A 13091-nucleotide genomic window follows, 5' to 3' on the forward strand; every position below is an offset into this window, starting at 1 on the left:
AGTGTTCGTGGCTGACGCACCAGGGCTAGCCCGGGGCAGGGGAGGGTGGGCGGAGGTTGCCAGGCCAGTGTGGGCCCCATGGCTCCATGGCTGGGAGTCATGGGCTTGCCTGTTTGATGTTTGCACGTGAAAGCCAGAAACCCAGACAACACGCTGTCTTCTGGTTCAAAGTGATTAGCTTATTCTTATGTTCAGCATATTGAAAGAGTAAATAGTGATTTCTACTTTTATTTCTTAGGCTAAGAGTGATATGTGTATAGTCATTTTGAAGGTAAAAAATGTAGTTTTAGTTCATGCTACCTAATTTACCCAGTAATGTTCATCAGTATATATCCATTTATTTTTTTTTCTTAATTCAGGAAATACAGCAGCGGCACGGATTAGCCAATTCCATCTCTTCGTACCTTATTAAGCCAGTTCAGCGAATAACAAAGTATCAACTTCTTTTGAAAGTATGTATGAAGCATTTTCTACTTGCAGAATTTTGTGAACTGTGCATTATTATTTTGACATTTTTTCTCTGTTTATGTCAAGTACCCTGAATTTTTGAAATAACACCTAGCCAATTAATTTTTTTTTAATGCATTGTCATTTGTTACCCTGATCAGTTTCTCAGTGCAGCGGGGAAATAAGAAACTATTCCTTGATTAGGCACCTGAACTTTGATGACTGACCCTGGTCCCTAACATACACTGAGAAAAGAGATTGTGAAGTCTAGATCCCTTGGTATCTGTGTCCCAGGCTGACACTGGCTCACTGACTATGGGACGCACGCTGTGCTCTGTGCTCTGCGTGTGTTAAGTTCACCTGGTCTGCAGATCTGGAAGTGAGCCTGTGAGGGGAAGGGCTGTGCCCGCCATCATCCCTGGGTCACTGGCATCTGGGCTCTGTTCTAAACCCATGTGGAGCTGCGGGTCAAGTAGCTCACCCTCGGCTAGTCCTCCTTGTGACGTCTAGTCACGTATCACACACTTATTTATGGAGCGTGTTGTTCACAAGGCAAACTGATCTCCACTTTCTCTTGGTTATGAATGGTGGGTGAAAGTCATCCTATAACTCGGTATGCTGGTGGGTGTTATCTAGAATTATTGTGATCATTTTGCAATATATACAAATAGCAAATCCTTATGTCATACTGTTGAAACTAACATAATGGTGTGTGTCAATTATACCGCAAAAAAAAACAAAAAAACAAAAAAACCCACTTCTAATAATCTTAAGGATTTAACAGTAGAATGGGAGAGGAAACTTGGAATTTGTGATTGTTGTCACAGAATGCGTCGTATTGTACGTTTTCTTAACTATGAGAATAAGAATCTACCAGCTCTACCTAGTGATGTGTGTGCTGTTTACGTGGCCGGAGAACATTACCCAGCGTGAGAGTAAGCCACCTGCCCTCATCCTGGGACCCCTGTTTTGTGAATCTAACTCTGTCCCTGGTGCTGCCCTAGCACAGCAGTAGGAGGTGATGTTGTAATTTTCCCAGATAGAAAAAAAGTTCAGAGATGGAGTTATGAAATCCTGAAACACTTTCTCTTTCTGGTATGAGAAAACTCTAGAAACAGAAGTGGCCATATTCTTTTGTTAAAGTAATACCATCATGAGACATTTCTGTTGGGAAAGCTCTCCTGCACTTTTGTATCAAAATCTTATTAAGTGCTTTTATGGCCCTCACTGCAGCAATATGAGCTTGCCACGGACGTGAAATAGAAGTCCGGAGGTTAAGTTCTTTATATTCACGTTAGCCCTCTGCTTTTTACTTCTGCAAAGTACCTCTTGGTGTCCTCAGGATTTAAGAATTTTGTCTTTAGCATGTGTTTCCACTAAAAATCTCTTTTCCAGTGACCTCACATCTAGCTAATCACCATTAAAGTGGGACTTTAATTTATGAACCTCACGTTATTCTGCCCAGGGGTTCTTCAGCAGAATAGTAATAAGCTCTGTTGAGCTCCCCAACGAGGAGTGTTTTCTGCCAGTGAGGTTAATTTCTGTACATAGCATTCTTAAGCACTTTTTTTCTTGCCAAGCTCCTTAGAATAATAGGTAAAGACCATCTGGTCATGAGTGAAAGTGCTTGTTTGGTGCCAGATTGCTCTAAAACTATCCAGTATGAGGCCAGAGCTCCCTGCAGGGCCCTGTTCCTCTTGGGGATTGCTAGGACCCAGAGAGTGCTGGTTACTATTGCTTACTATCACCATTCATACGCTGGTAAGAAAATACCCTGGAGCCTGCCAGAACATGCATTTATTGTCCTTGTCACCCTCCGTTTAATAGCAGATGTTCCTCTAAGTGCGTCTGAAATGGAATCACACTCGGGAGGTGTGATCGGATCACTTGCGCTTTGCTAACCATCCTGTGCACAAGGGCACACACAGTGTGTGATTGTGGATACCGGCGCGGTGGTGCTGCTCCCGCTCGGACCCGGGAGGTCCGGGCTGGGGGCGGCGTTAACAGCACAGACGTGTTCACGATCACATGGGGATGCTCGGTGCACTCTGCCATGACGTTCAGATAACACCAGTAGCTGATTATGCTTTGCTGTGCTAATTATTTTTTAATTATTATTATTTTTGAGGCTTGGTAGTTAAGGTGTACACTGATTTTGTCTTAAACTGTGACTGCATCCGGTTTCCTCTGATCTGAAGAAGCATCCTGAGTTGAGCCGGACAGATCCTTCCATCCTTAAAGAGGCAGTGATTCATTTACTGTGAGAAGATGTGCCCAGCCAACCGTGGTCGGTTGTTCTCTTGAAACTCATGGATTCTTCATGGCAAAGATCTTGTGGGCAAAGCTTTTGGCCTTTGGATGGTTCATGGTATCGGTCTCTTACAGGAGCTACTCACTTGCTGTGAGGAAGGAAAGGGGGAGATAAAAGATGGCCTCGAGGTGATGCTCAGTGTGCCAAAGCGAGCCAACGACGCCATGCACCTCAGCATGCTGGAAGGTACGAGGCTCTGCACGTCCCCCGACAAGCATCTGCACACGTCCTGCTGACACTGTGTATGAGGGGCTCTCCCATGCCCTGAAACTCTTGGCTTTGTGCCCCTGTATTCTGTTAGGAGTTAAGAGTTTAGATGTGAATACCCTTTTTTTTTTTAAAGATTTATTTGTATGAGAGAGAGGGCGTGAGTGTGCAGGCACAAGGCAGCGAAGGGGTAAAGAGCAGGGGAAGAGAGAGAATCCTCCAGCTGGTTCCCTGCCAAGTATGGAGCCCCACATAGGGCTCAGTCTTACAGCCCTGAGATCATGACCTGAGCTGAAATCAAGAGTCAGATGCTTAACCGACTGCACCACCCAGGCGCCCCAAGGACCTTCTTTTTTAAAGGATCTGGTTTCATTGCTTCCCCTTAGTTTCTGAAGTGCTTTAGCCTCATTAAGAGCACGCTCTTGTCCATCATCTGGAGAGCAGGTTGTCCACTCTCCTGGACCCCGGTAGCACCGTGTGTCACTTGTTTTAGGCAATCAGGTGTCCACAGTAGATGGATGGATGGACGGACGGCAAGATCAGCCCCTGTGATTATAAAATCCTTTAAAAAGCTTGCTGTTTCCCTGTATCTCTATCCACTGTATCACTTGCAAGATCCTCGAACATGGCGGCATGTGACACGGCAGTGTGTGATGTGGTGAAGAGCGAGGCAGAGAAACGAAACACTTGCAAACAAACTTTCCATGGATGCTTGTGTTTAAAGAGGTTCTTTCTGTATTGTAGAGCTTAATTCCTATTATCAGATACACAATTATGTACAAAAAGTAATCTTTTCCCCAAATGCTTTTTCGAGCCTGTGTCTTCCCAGTAGTATTGAGCAGTGTAACCGGTTGGGGCAGAGGTGCTGCTGTTGGCAGTAGAGACGCAGAAGTCAGAGGCCAGGTGGGGTAGCTTTTCCTGTCTCTGATGTGAGACCCTGAGCTGGTGCGGCAGCCCTTCTTGGCATCATCAAGGACTCAGGTTCTGTTCTCTGTACTTTCTCTCCACTGCTTAAATGTTGTTTGCTTGGGAAGGTTTAGGATATGTCAAGACCATGGGAATGTTCCATCCAGCAGAAAGAAAGTGGGGAAAGAGGGCGGGGAAGGAGCGGCCGCTGGAAGGGCAGAAACGAGGAGTTGTATGCAAGACTGCGCCACGTGGCCTGTGCTTGGCCACGTGCTGTCCCAGCGCCACGGGGGCAGCAATGCAGGGCCTGTCTGAGCAACCACAGAGGATGCTTCTCTCTGGAGAAGTAGGAGAGAGCCATGGTCGAGGGAGAACTAGCAGCCCCTGCCCCAGATATCCAGCCACTTCCTGCAGCCTGGTCGCTGGAAGTCCATGCAGTGGGCCACTTCCGGGAAGAGTTGAGCAGAGCGAAAGCCATTCCATGGCCGGAGTGTGACTGATTCACAGGAAGAATTCTGCAAAGCTGGGAGAACTCACCAAGGAAGGCCAGACCAGAGCCCTTTGGATAGGCTGGGACTGCAGTGGAATGTCGAGGAGGGTGTTCTGGGCTGAAGAGGCAGAGGATCAGGTCACAGCCTGGGAGTAGGCAGTGGCCTGGGGGAAGGTCTGTGGACCATTCTGGGCCAGGGGAGGAGGAGGTCTGTGTGATGGGATGCCGTGAGTGAAGGCCAAGGAGAAGCAGGGAGTTCATTCAAATCTCACATGGTGTGAATGCCACCCGCAGCAGATAGAGTTAAAGCCATGAGGAAGCACTGGCTTTTTTTTTTTTTTCCTTCCCTCCTTTTTTGAGCAAGGGAAAATATATACAAAGTCATGTTTAAGGAAAAATTATCCTTCGTCAGGTGGGATCAGTGCAGAGAAACTGGAATGGGGGTCCAGAAAGGGAACTCTAATCTGTGATGTAATTGTTGGGCATTGAACAAATGTTTAAATCGTCACAATGCTGTCCTGTGCATCATTTTTTATTTTCTTTCAAATTGATTGTGCCTTCTTGTCTTTGTGTTGTAGGGTTTGATGAAAATATTGAGTCTCAGGGAGAACTCATCCTGCAGGAATCCTTCCAAGTGTGGGACCCAAAAACCTTAATTCGAAAGGGTCGAGAACGGCATCTCTTCCTTTTTGAAATGTCCTTAGTATTTAGTAAAGAAGTGAAAGATTCCAGTGGCAGAAGCAAGTACCTTTATAAAAGCAAATTATTTGTAAGTATCAGCATTCAGAATTGTTAATTTAAAGGTAACACACTTGCAAATCTTCTTGTAGGCAGGAAAAAAAAAGCACCATTGCTTTCAATTTAACCTCCCAAACTGCCCTAAAATGTGAAACTTTAGGTTTTGTTAGGTTTTGATCTTCCACAGTGAACATCTCTGACAATCTGGAGTCCACTAGAGGGAGCTCATGGGTTTTAGCTTCGCTAGATTGAGAAAACCTGCTTTTTCTAAATTCCATAGACTCTAAGGATGAGAAAACACTTTTTTAAAGTGAATTTAAATTTACCTCTTATGTACCCAAACCAGCTTTACAAATAAATTGATCATATGAGTCTACGATTAAGTTCTCATATCATTCTAATTAATTTTCCTTTCACCAATGTTGGAAGATACATTAAGCAGCCTTCCTGGGTGGCTGACTGTAGGCTCTTAATAGTCTGGGGTGAATTTTTCTTTCAATAAAGGTAAATGTGTGGAAAATAAACAAGTAAATTTAGGGTTCTTTACACTAACAAAATATGGTTATTAGAGAAAATATACATATGCAAAAATAGTTCTAAAGGTCCACTATCCCATCTGTGCAGAGAGTACTTCCCACCCTTGAGTGCTGGGTGCATACTGTGTTGCATTTGAATTCTTTTTTAACCTGTGACTGTACTTTATGCCAAAAGAATATAGCTGATGCCTTTTTTCCAACAAATAACAAGTCTCTGGGTAAAACCACATGCCGACTCTCCGAGAAGCCTCAAGCAAGTGTCCTCCTCAGGGTCCGTTGTATTTCTGTGTTCCCCTCGTGGGAATACCTCGGGCTGTCATCACAGAACTGCTGGGCAGGGTCAGGCAGGGGGAGGATTGTGCAAAACTAATGAAAAATCACCATCTGAGAAAGAATAGGAAATGTATAGAATTTGGTTTCTTCTTTACACAAGATATGACAGATCACTTATAAATACGGGTAGATATTTGGAATTTAGACATCATCTACATTATGTATTTTTATGGTATCCATATATTAATCAAGTTCCCAAAGTAATAAAATACTACCAATGTAGAAATCATCTTTAATAATAATTTGGAATTTGCAAGTTTAAACTAATGGTTTTCATACCATTTTCTTTGGCTTATTTCCTGTCTGAGATTGTCTTTTGGCTCACAGCCCACCTTACATCATTTTAGATCATATTGTAACTGGAAAGAAAAAATGCACCATTGCTGGCTAGTAATTTCACTAGCTGCCTTTAATCTATCCTCAGAGACCAAGCTAGTCTGTTTTAGAAGCTGATACATCTTCATTTAATTTATCTTTCAAAAGTTAAGGTTCCCTTAGAGGCCACCATTATGAATCACTTCCTTTGCCGGAGAGGGGAAACACACGAGGGTGAACTTGACTGTGGGGGAGGGACTGAAGATGTTGACCTTCACCTCTGCTCTTCCATGTGCTCCCATCACAACTGCACATGTCACAGAGAGAAATTTTATCTCTTAGCCCTTATAATTATTGGCGAAATACTAAAAGTGCTCTTGATGGACAAATCGGGAAATAACTGTGAAGACATTATTATGTGCCTTCTGCAACCTACTCCACTCGTGCGGAAAATGCATGGCGGGAACTCCTTTGCAACTCAGACCTATTTGGTTTGTTGTTTATGAGTTGAAAATGGTCAACTCTTTGATTTTCCAGTAAGAGGATTTTTAGATATTTTGGTTTCCTTCCTCTTGATTTGCTGGTTGACCCTCATCAGGATCTCCAGTAGATGTGCACAGGGGAAGTAGAAGGGATGCAAGCAATCATGGCGGCCTGAGAACAAAACCTTCTCATTTTAACTGCAGTAAGATCGGAGGCTTACCCGTTACCGTAAATAAACTATGTTGTTATAACCTGGCGTGACCACAAGCCACCAAAAACCATTTTCTTGGTCTTTGTTCTGTATCCTGCTGGAATCTTACAGTCATCTAATTATGTAACTACCTTTTTATCCAGACCTCAGAGCTGGGTGTCACGGAACACGTTGAAGGAGATCCTTGCAAATTTGCACTGTGGGTGGGGAGGACGCCAACCTCAGATAATAAAATTGTCCTTAAGGTATGTTCATCTGAAGCTTGGGAATGTGCTGTGGGACAAGTTTAATGTTTTTTTTTTTTTTCCTGTTGTTGAAATATATTGGTGTTCATATGCTTTTATTTGCTCTTTTTGTGTTCTCTCGAGATAGGCGATTATCACAAAAAGAATAATAGAATAAATTCAGTTTGGTACTCTAGTGATAAAATGCCTTGAAATAAACTTTGCTCTTCTACGATAAAGGTCAGATGGAGAGAAATCTCTTTAAACTTCTCCCATTCTGTCTGAAAAAGAATTAGTCGATTCCATCAGAAGTGCAGGAGGTTAAGGTACAGGAGAAAGGACATGTGGCTCGACAGCTCTCACTGCACACTTCGTCCAGTTTCCAAAGGCAGATAGGCACCTGATGAGCTTGTGAAGGCCTTGGGCCATTCCAGGGCTGAATGTGCTGAGAGTCTTCATGGGGTCCCAGGCTCTTTGGCTTTCTGGTTAGGGGACAGAGAAAAAAGGGAGATAATGATCAGTTACAAGGGTTGATAATATTATGATTCAGAGTGTTCAAAAACACCAAGGGTGCTTTTGGGGGGTATATATTGGGATGGGGGAGGCATATATGTTTGCATATTTGACTTGAACTCTGCCTCCATTGTACCAGCCTCTCCAAGGAAAGACACAGGGCACTCAGGTGTCTTGTGTACTCCCTCCTGTGTTTGAGAAAATACAGATAAAACTATCTTTTTTAGCTTTCTGGGAAGGCCATAAGTGATTTTGGGATGTTTTGTGGAAGATGTTGCTGAAGATTTGTACAATATTGGGAGATGAGCCAAAAGCTTAATGGGACTCTGGTGTATGAACTTGCATGCCAGGGATTCTGTCTCATACATTCCTTTTAATCTCTCACCAGTATTTCCAGCAACTATGAATTTCTCATCGGTACCTTGCTCTTAAAGAATTTGTACTTTAATGGAAGCCATTGTGTTTCTAAGATCTTTATTCCCATGGAAATGATGGATTGTTTTGCAATGAATATATGATTACCAGCCCAGTGTGTTCTTGTTAGTATTGGCATAAAGCCCTATAAAATAGAAATTGCACTGATAGCTAAATATTAGATAACAGAACTTTCCTAAGCCATAAAATTTTAAAGTATTCTCAAAACCATAAAACTTCCAACTCATAGTAAGTATTTATCCAGATTAGCTACAGTGACAGATGTCAAAGGGTGAATCTGAGAAATAGTGCCAGATATTTTAGTCAGATTTGAACTACTTTCATTTAGGATATAATAAAATACTCATGATGCAGTTGAAGGATAAGGCTCCCTACAGGCTTTATCAGATGAAAGCTTTCTAGGGGAATTTCGAGTAATATTTCTCTGCCTTCCAAGGAGAGACTAAAGGAAATGATGTCCTCATTCATTTTAGAAATTACTTTGTGGTGGTGGAGCTGGAGATGGAGAAGGTGGGGGTGGAGGTGGAAATGCCAGCTAAGATGGAGATGATGGTGGAGGCAGGGACTGAGGTGGTGGGGATGGTGGTGGAGGTGGTGGTGGAGGTGGTTGAGATGGAGATGGGTAGGGGGGTGGTTAGGATGGAAGTGGTAGTGGTGGAGATGGTGGAGGAGGTGGTTGGGATGGAGATGATGGTGGAGGTGATGGTGGTGGAGGTAGTGGTGGATGTGGTGGAGATGTAGGTGTTGGAGATGATAGAGGAGATGTTGAGATGGAGATGGTGGGGGGGAGGTGTTTGAGATGGAAGTGGTGGTGGTGGAGATGACAGAGGAGGTAGTTGAGATGGAGATGATGATGGAAGTGATGGTGGTAGAGGTGGTGTTGGAGGTGGTTGAGATGGAGATGGGTAGGGGGGTGGTTAGGATGGAAGTGGTAGTGGTGGAGATGGTGGAGGAGGTGGTTGGGATGGAGATGATGGTGGAGGTGATGGTGGTGGAGGTAGTGGTGGATGTGGTGGAGATATAGGTGGTGGAGATGATGGTGGAGGGAAGGAGTTTGGGATGGATGTGGTGGTGGTAGAAATGGAGATGGTTGTGGGGGAAATGATGGGGGAGGTGATTGAGATGGAGATGTGGTGGAAGTGATGGTGCTGGAGGTGGTGGTGAAGTGGTGGAGATGGCGGTGGCTGTGTTGTAGATGGTAGTGGAGGTGATGGTGGCAGGGGAGACAGTGGTGCTGGTAGAGCTGATGATGGTGGTGGAGGAGGTACTGATAGAAATGACAATGATACTGATGGCCTAGTAGTTAGAAAACAAAGCTGTGGTCTTTTTTATGTTGTCCTCTGGAAGGGAGAACCTGATTTCCAAACCCTTCCATAAATGGATGGAGACTACTTAGAGTCCAAAACAAACTATTCCCATCTCTTAGACAAGTGGGACCTTTTATTTAGTATTTAGCTGGCTTACCTTTCTCTTATTGTTCTGAAAAATTGGCACGTTTTCTTTGTTTAATTTCTTTAAGGTCAGGAGAATTCCTCTCCATGAATGTAATGATCACTTCATCCTATTAAATCATGAGAATTCCATTTCTTTGTGAACCATATTTAACAGTTTCCCTCAGTTGTCTCTAAACCCAGCCAAATGTTCTTTCTCAGATTCTTCTCTCAGTTTAACCTGAATGCTTATATCAGGCATTTCAATGCCAGTAGATCGGCAGTTTTCAGAGTTTTGCACCGAGAGAACACCTCTTTTCCATGCACAGACTCCCCTAGTCCCTGATCCCCCTGCCTCAGAAGAACTTGAGATACTGCTTTCCAGTCTCAGGTCTGGGAATGGAGGCCAGAAGCTGCTTTTATCCTTTATTTAGTTCCCTGTTCCTAGCTCTAAGTGACTTTAAAGACACAGCCTCCAGTTAAAACTTTGTACACAGGAGAAAGATAGTCCCAGCTCTAATTTCCTTTCCCAACCTGGGCCTTGACCTTTCTGTTTTTGAAAACAAGGTGCGCCATGAGAAAATGCTCCCTCTTGGTCAGGATCTCAGCTGTAATCCCTCTGACGACTGTTTGAGTCATTTACAGGGAATTGTGCTTATGTCATAGGAGGTTGATGTTTTCCACAAGGAAATTAAAAACTGTTACTAAGCCCCAGAACATGCAAAAAGAAGGAAAAAAGAAAGAAAGAAAGAAAGAAAGAAACCTTCTTTGAGGCCAAGAGAAAGGAAAAAAATCTGGAAGGAGTACTGCCCTGTGTTCATTCTGCAAATGCTTATTGAGTATCGACTGTGTGTCATTTTCAGAAAATAGTTCTCAAAAGTTGTATTGGTGTTGCCATCTATGATTGGCAGTAGGTTAACTGGTTTACGCTACTGGTGTGACCAGGTGTAGGTGAAGGCAGAGCTTGGGAGGCCGGGCTCTGATGTCCACATGGATGCCATCTGTCCAGCCTGAGCTTTCCGGCTGCTTCCCATGCCAGCCGTGTGACCATGGGCCCATTTCTGACCTGAGGAGAAGGGGGGGCCCGACTCCACAGAGTGCTGGGGCAGCGAGCATGGGTGCAGGTGGGGCTGGTCTGGAAACAGAGTGCAGGGGACAAGGCAGAGGGACATGGGCACCATTGCGGGTGGCTGGGAACCCCCGACCGCTGGTCTTTGCCTAAATTGCTTCAGGGACACTTGGGCTTGGGATGAGCTGCGCTTTCATATTTACCCAGAGCTGCTTACAAGGTTTGCAGGCTGGGGAATGATTGATTATTACAATGTTTGGAGATCTGGAGTAACATATGTGCTGTAAGATAAAAACGGTTTGGCTGAAAAATACTCAAAATATAAAAGTAAACATGGGATGTGGTTGCTGTTCTGCTGGAAAGTTATTTTGAAATTGGGAAACAAGGAATGCGGGTGACCTGAGTGTGGTTAGTGTGGGTTCTGAAAAGGAGCGCTTCCGTATCCTGACTGACTCTCACACCTCGTTCAGGCTTCCAGTATAGAGAACAAGCAGGACTGGATAAAGCACATCCGCGAAGTAATACAGGAAAGGACTATTCACCTGAAAGGAGCCCTGAAGGAGCCCATTCACATCCCCAAGACGGCGCCGGCAGCAAGGCAGAAGGGGAGGAGGTTAGTGCTGGGACTCAGGGTAGGTGTGTTTAGTTGGTAGGGAGGGAACAAGGCGGTGTTAACTTAGTGTTTTCCAAAGATCATCTTTCTTAAATATTTTGAGGAATTTTTTTTTTAATATAGTTTATGTATAACCTCATTCTTAGCAAAATAAGTTGCTTTGTCAAGACCAGAACCTCCTTCAGCTTAAAGTCAAGGGGCTCTGTGCACATCCCTTTCTGTTGCCCTTCCCACAGCACGTGTGAGTCTGGATGTGTGTCTAGGTCATGCGTGGGACCGGGACAAGCTACATCTTATCCTAGGTGTTCATGTTTCTCGTTTCTGTGATGGAAATGACCACAACCGTGTCTTACCACTGTGTGCGTTACCCGGAGGACACGTTTTGGACACACAGCCCGGCGCGCAGCCAAGGTGGCCTCCTGTCACCGTTCTCGCAATGCTGGTGCAGTCACACAGATGGCTCTGTGCCTCTTTGAACAAATCTGTCTCTCCAGTGACTGACAGCTACCCTCCACCAGTCTTGAGAAATCCAGCAGTGTCAGGAATGAAAACTTTGTTTGCTTCTTCAGGGATGGAGAGGATCTGGATAGCCAGGGCGATGGGAGCAGCCAGCCGGACACAATTTCCATCGCCTCACGGACGTCTCAGAACACGCTGGACAGTGATAAGGTAAGCTGCAACCAGCACTTTCTTTGGCGGGTGGGTGATGCAGTCTTGGATCTGCTAGGAAGCAGCCTGTTTCTATCTATAAATGACAGTTTGGCACCAACATTTCCAGACAGTCACTATGTGCTAAGTGGTGCTGGGAGTAGAAGCAGAGACAAAAAGTTGGGGGTGTTGGGTGTAAAGCCTGAGGATTCAGGAAAAATCGCCTGACCTTTCCAGTGTCGTTACATGGTTTTCTGTCAGGGTGTTCTAGGGCAGGTGTTTAAGCTGTAACTTTACAGAAGCAGAAAAACTAGTTATTTTAAGTTAAATGCTGCACAGAGCCCAGATGAGAAGCTGCTGTGAATCAGTAGGGGCGCCGGCACCCTCAGGTGGGCCTTGCAGCTCCTCCTGGGAACACAGGTGCAGCAGGTGCAGGAAAGGCACCCCGGAAGGAGCCCGTGCTGGTGCTGACGGCTGGGCAGCCATTCTGGTCGGCAAAACATCCATGAAGCTCTCCCTTCTCCAGAAGGGGTGTAGAGTACCTCATGATCTGTCCCGATCAAATCCCAAAACCAACAAAATAAATGAGCAGGAGAATTCGGAATCCAGGCTGACATGAGGCACAGCTAATCAGGGTCCTCCATAAAAGCCAGTTGGGGGACATTCACATCGGCTAAATAAGTCTTCTGTTCCCACTGAGCACATGTTCTGTTTCTAAACTGCTAGACCAAATTCTCCAAAAAGATTATTTGATAGTGAATAGTGATTTTATTGAGTGCCATCGGTTCGGAATTCCTGCATTTCCCACTATGTGATGCAGGCTGCTCTTTCTGCATTCGTCCCGACCAGGGGGCGGGGGGACACGTGGGAGTCTGTTCTTGGCCTGGTGTTTGCACAGCGTATTTGTAGCAGGAAGTGTCCTGACTTCACCGTCCTTTGGAAGCGACTGCTGACTTCCAGTGAGGGTCCAGTCTCGGACTGTTTCCATTGGCAGGTCTCTGAGGCCCAGATGGGGGCACTTTCCTCACCCAGTTTTGCAGAGGATTCCCGGTGTGTAATGCAGGGTCCAGGAGAGAAGGAAGTGAGCTTTAAAGTATTGCTTTCCTACAGTGATTTCTCTTTTAAGATCCTTCTGGTTTGAGTCATTTGTTTTTTCTATTTAGTTTTTTGAGTTCATCTAAG

General features: G+C 44.8%; 1 protein-coding gene across 4 annotated transcripts in view; it reads left to right on the plus strand.

The window, feature by feature from the left end:
- Positions 1 to 13091, plus strand: part of TRIO (trio Rho guanine nucleotide exchange factor) — a 224991-nt gene that overhangs the window by 126263 nt on the left and 85637 nt on the right. For all 4 annotated transcript variants that reach the window (XM_013060766.1, XM_013060767.2, XM_045082027.1 and 1 more), the window contains 6 exons: positions 360 to 452; positions 2833 to 2944; positions 4940 to 5130; positions 7121 to 7222; positions 11119 to 11261; positions 11831 to 11930. In XM_013060766.1, the coding sequence (XP_012916220.1) occupies positions 360 to 452; positions 2833 to 2944; positions 4940 to 5130; positions 7121 to 7222; positions 11119 to 11261; positions 11831 to 11930 (741 nt within the window). The remainder of the gene's footprint in view (positions 1 to 359; positions 453 to 2832; positions 2945 to 4939; positions 5131 to 7120; positions 7223 to 11118; positions 11262 to 11830; positions 11931 to 13091) is intronic.

Source organism: Mustela putorius, unplaced genomic scaffold (assembly GCF_011764305.1).
Source record: "Mustela putorius furo isolate JIRA1106 unplaced genomic scaffold, ASM1176430v1.1 tig00000589_pilon_pilon_pilon, whole genome shotgun sequence".
NCBI classification, from domain to species: Eukaryota; Metazoa; Chordata; class Mammalia; order Carnivora; family Mustelidae; genus Mustela; species Mustela putorius.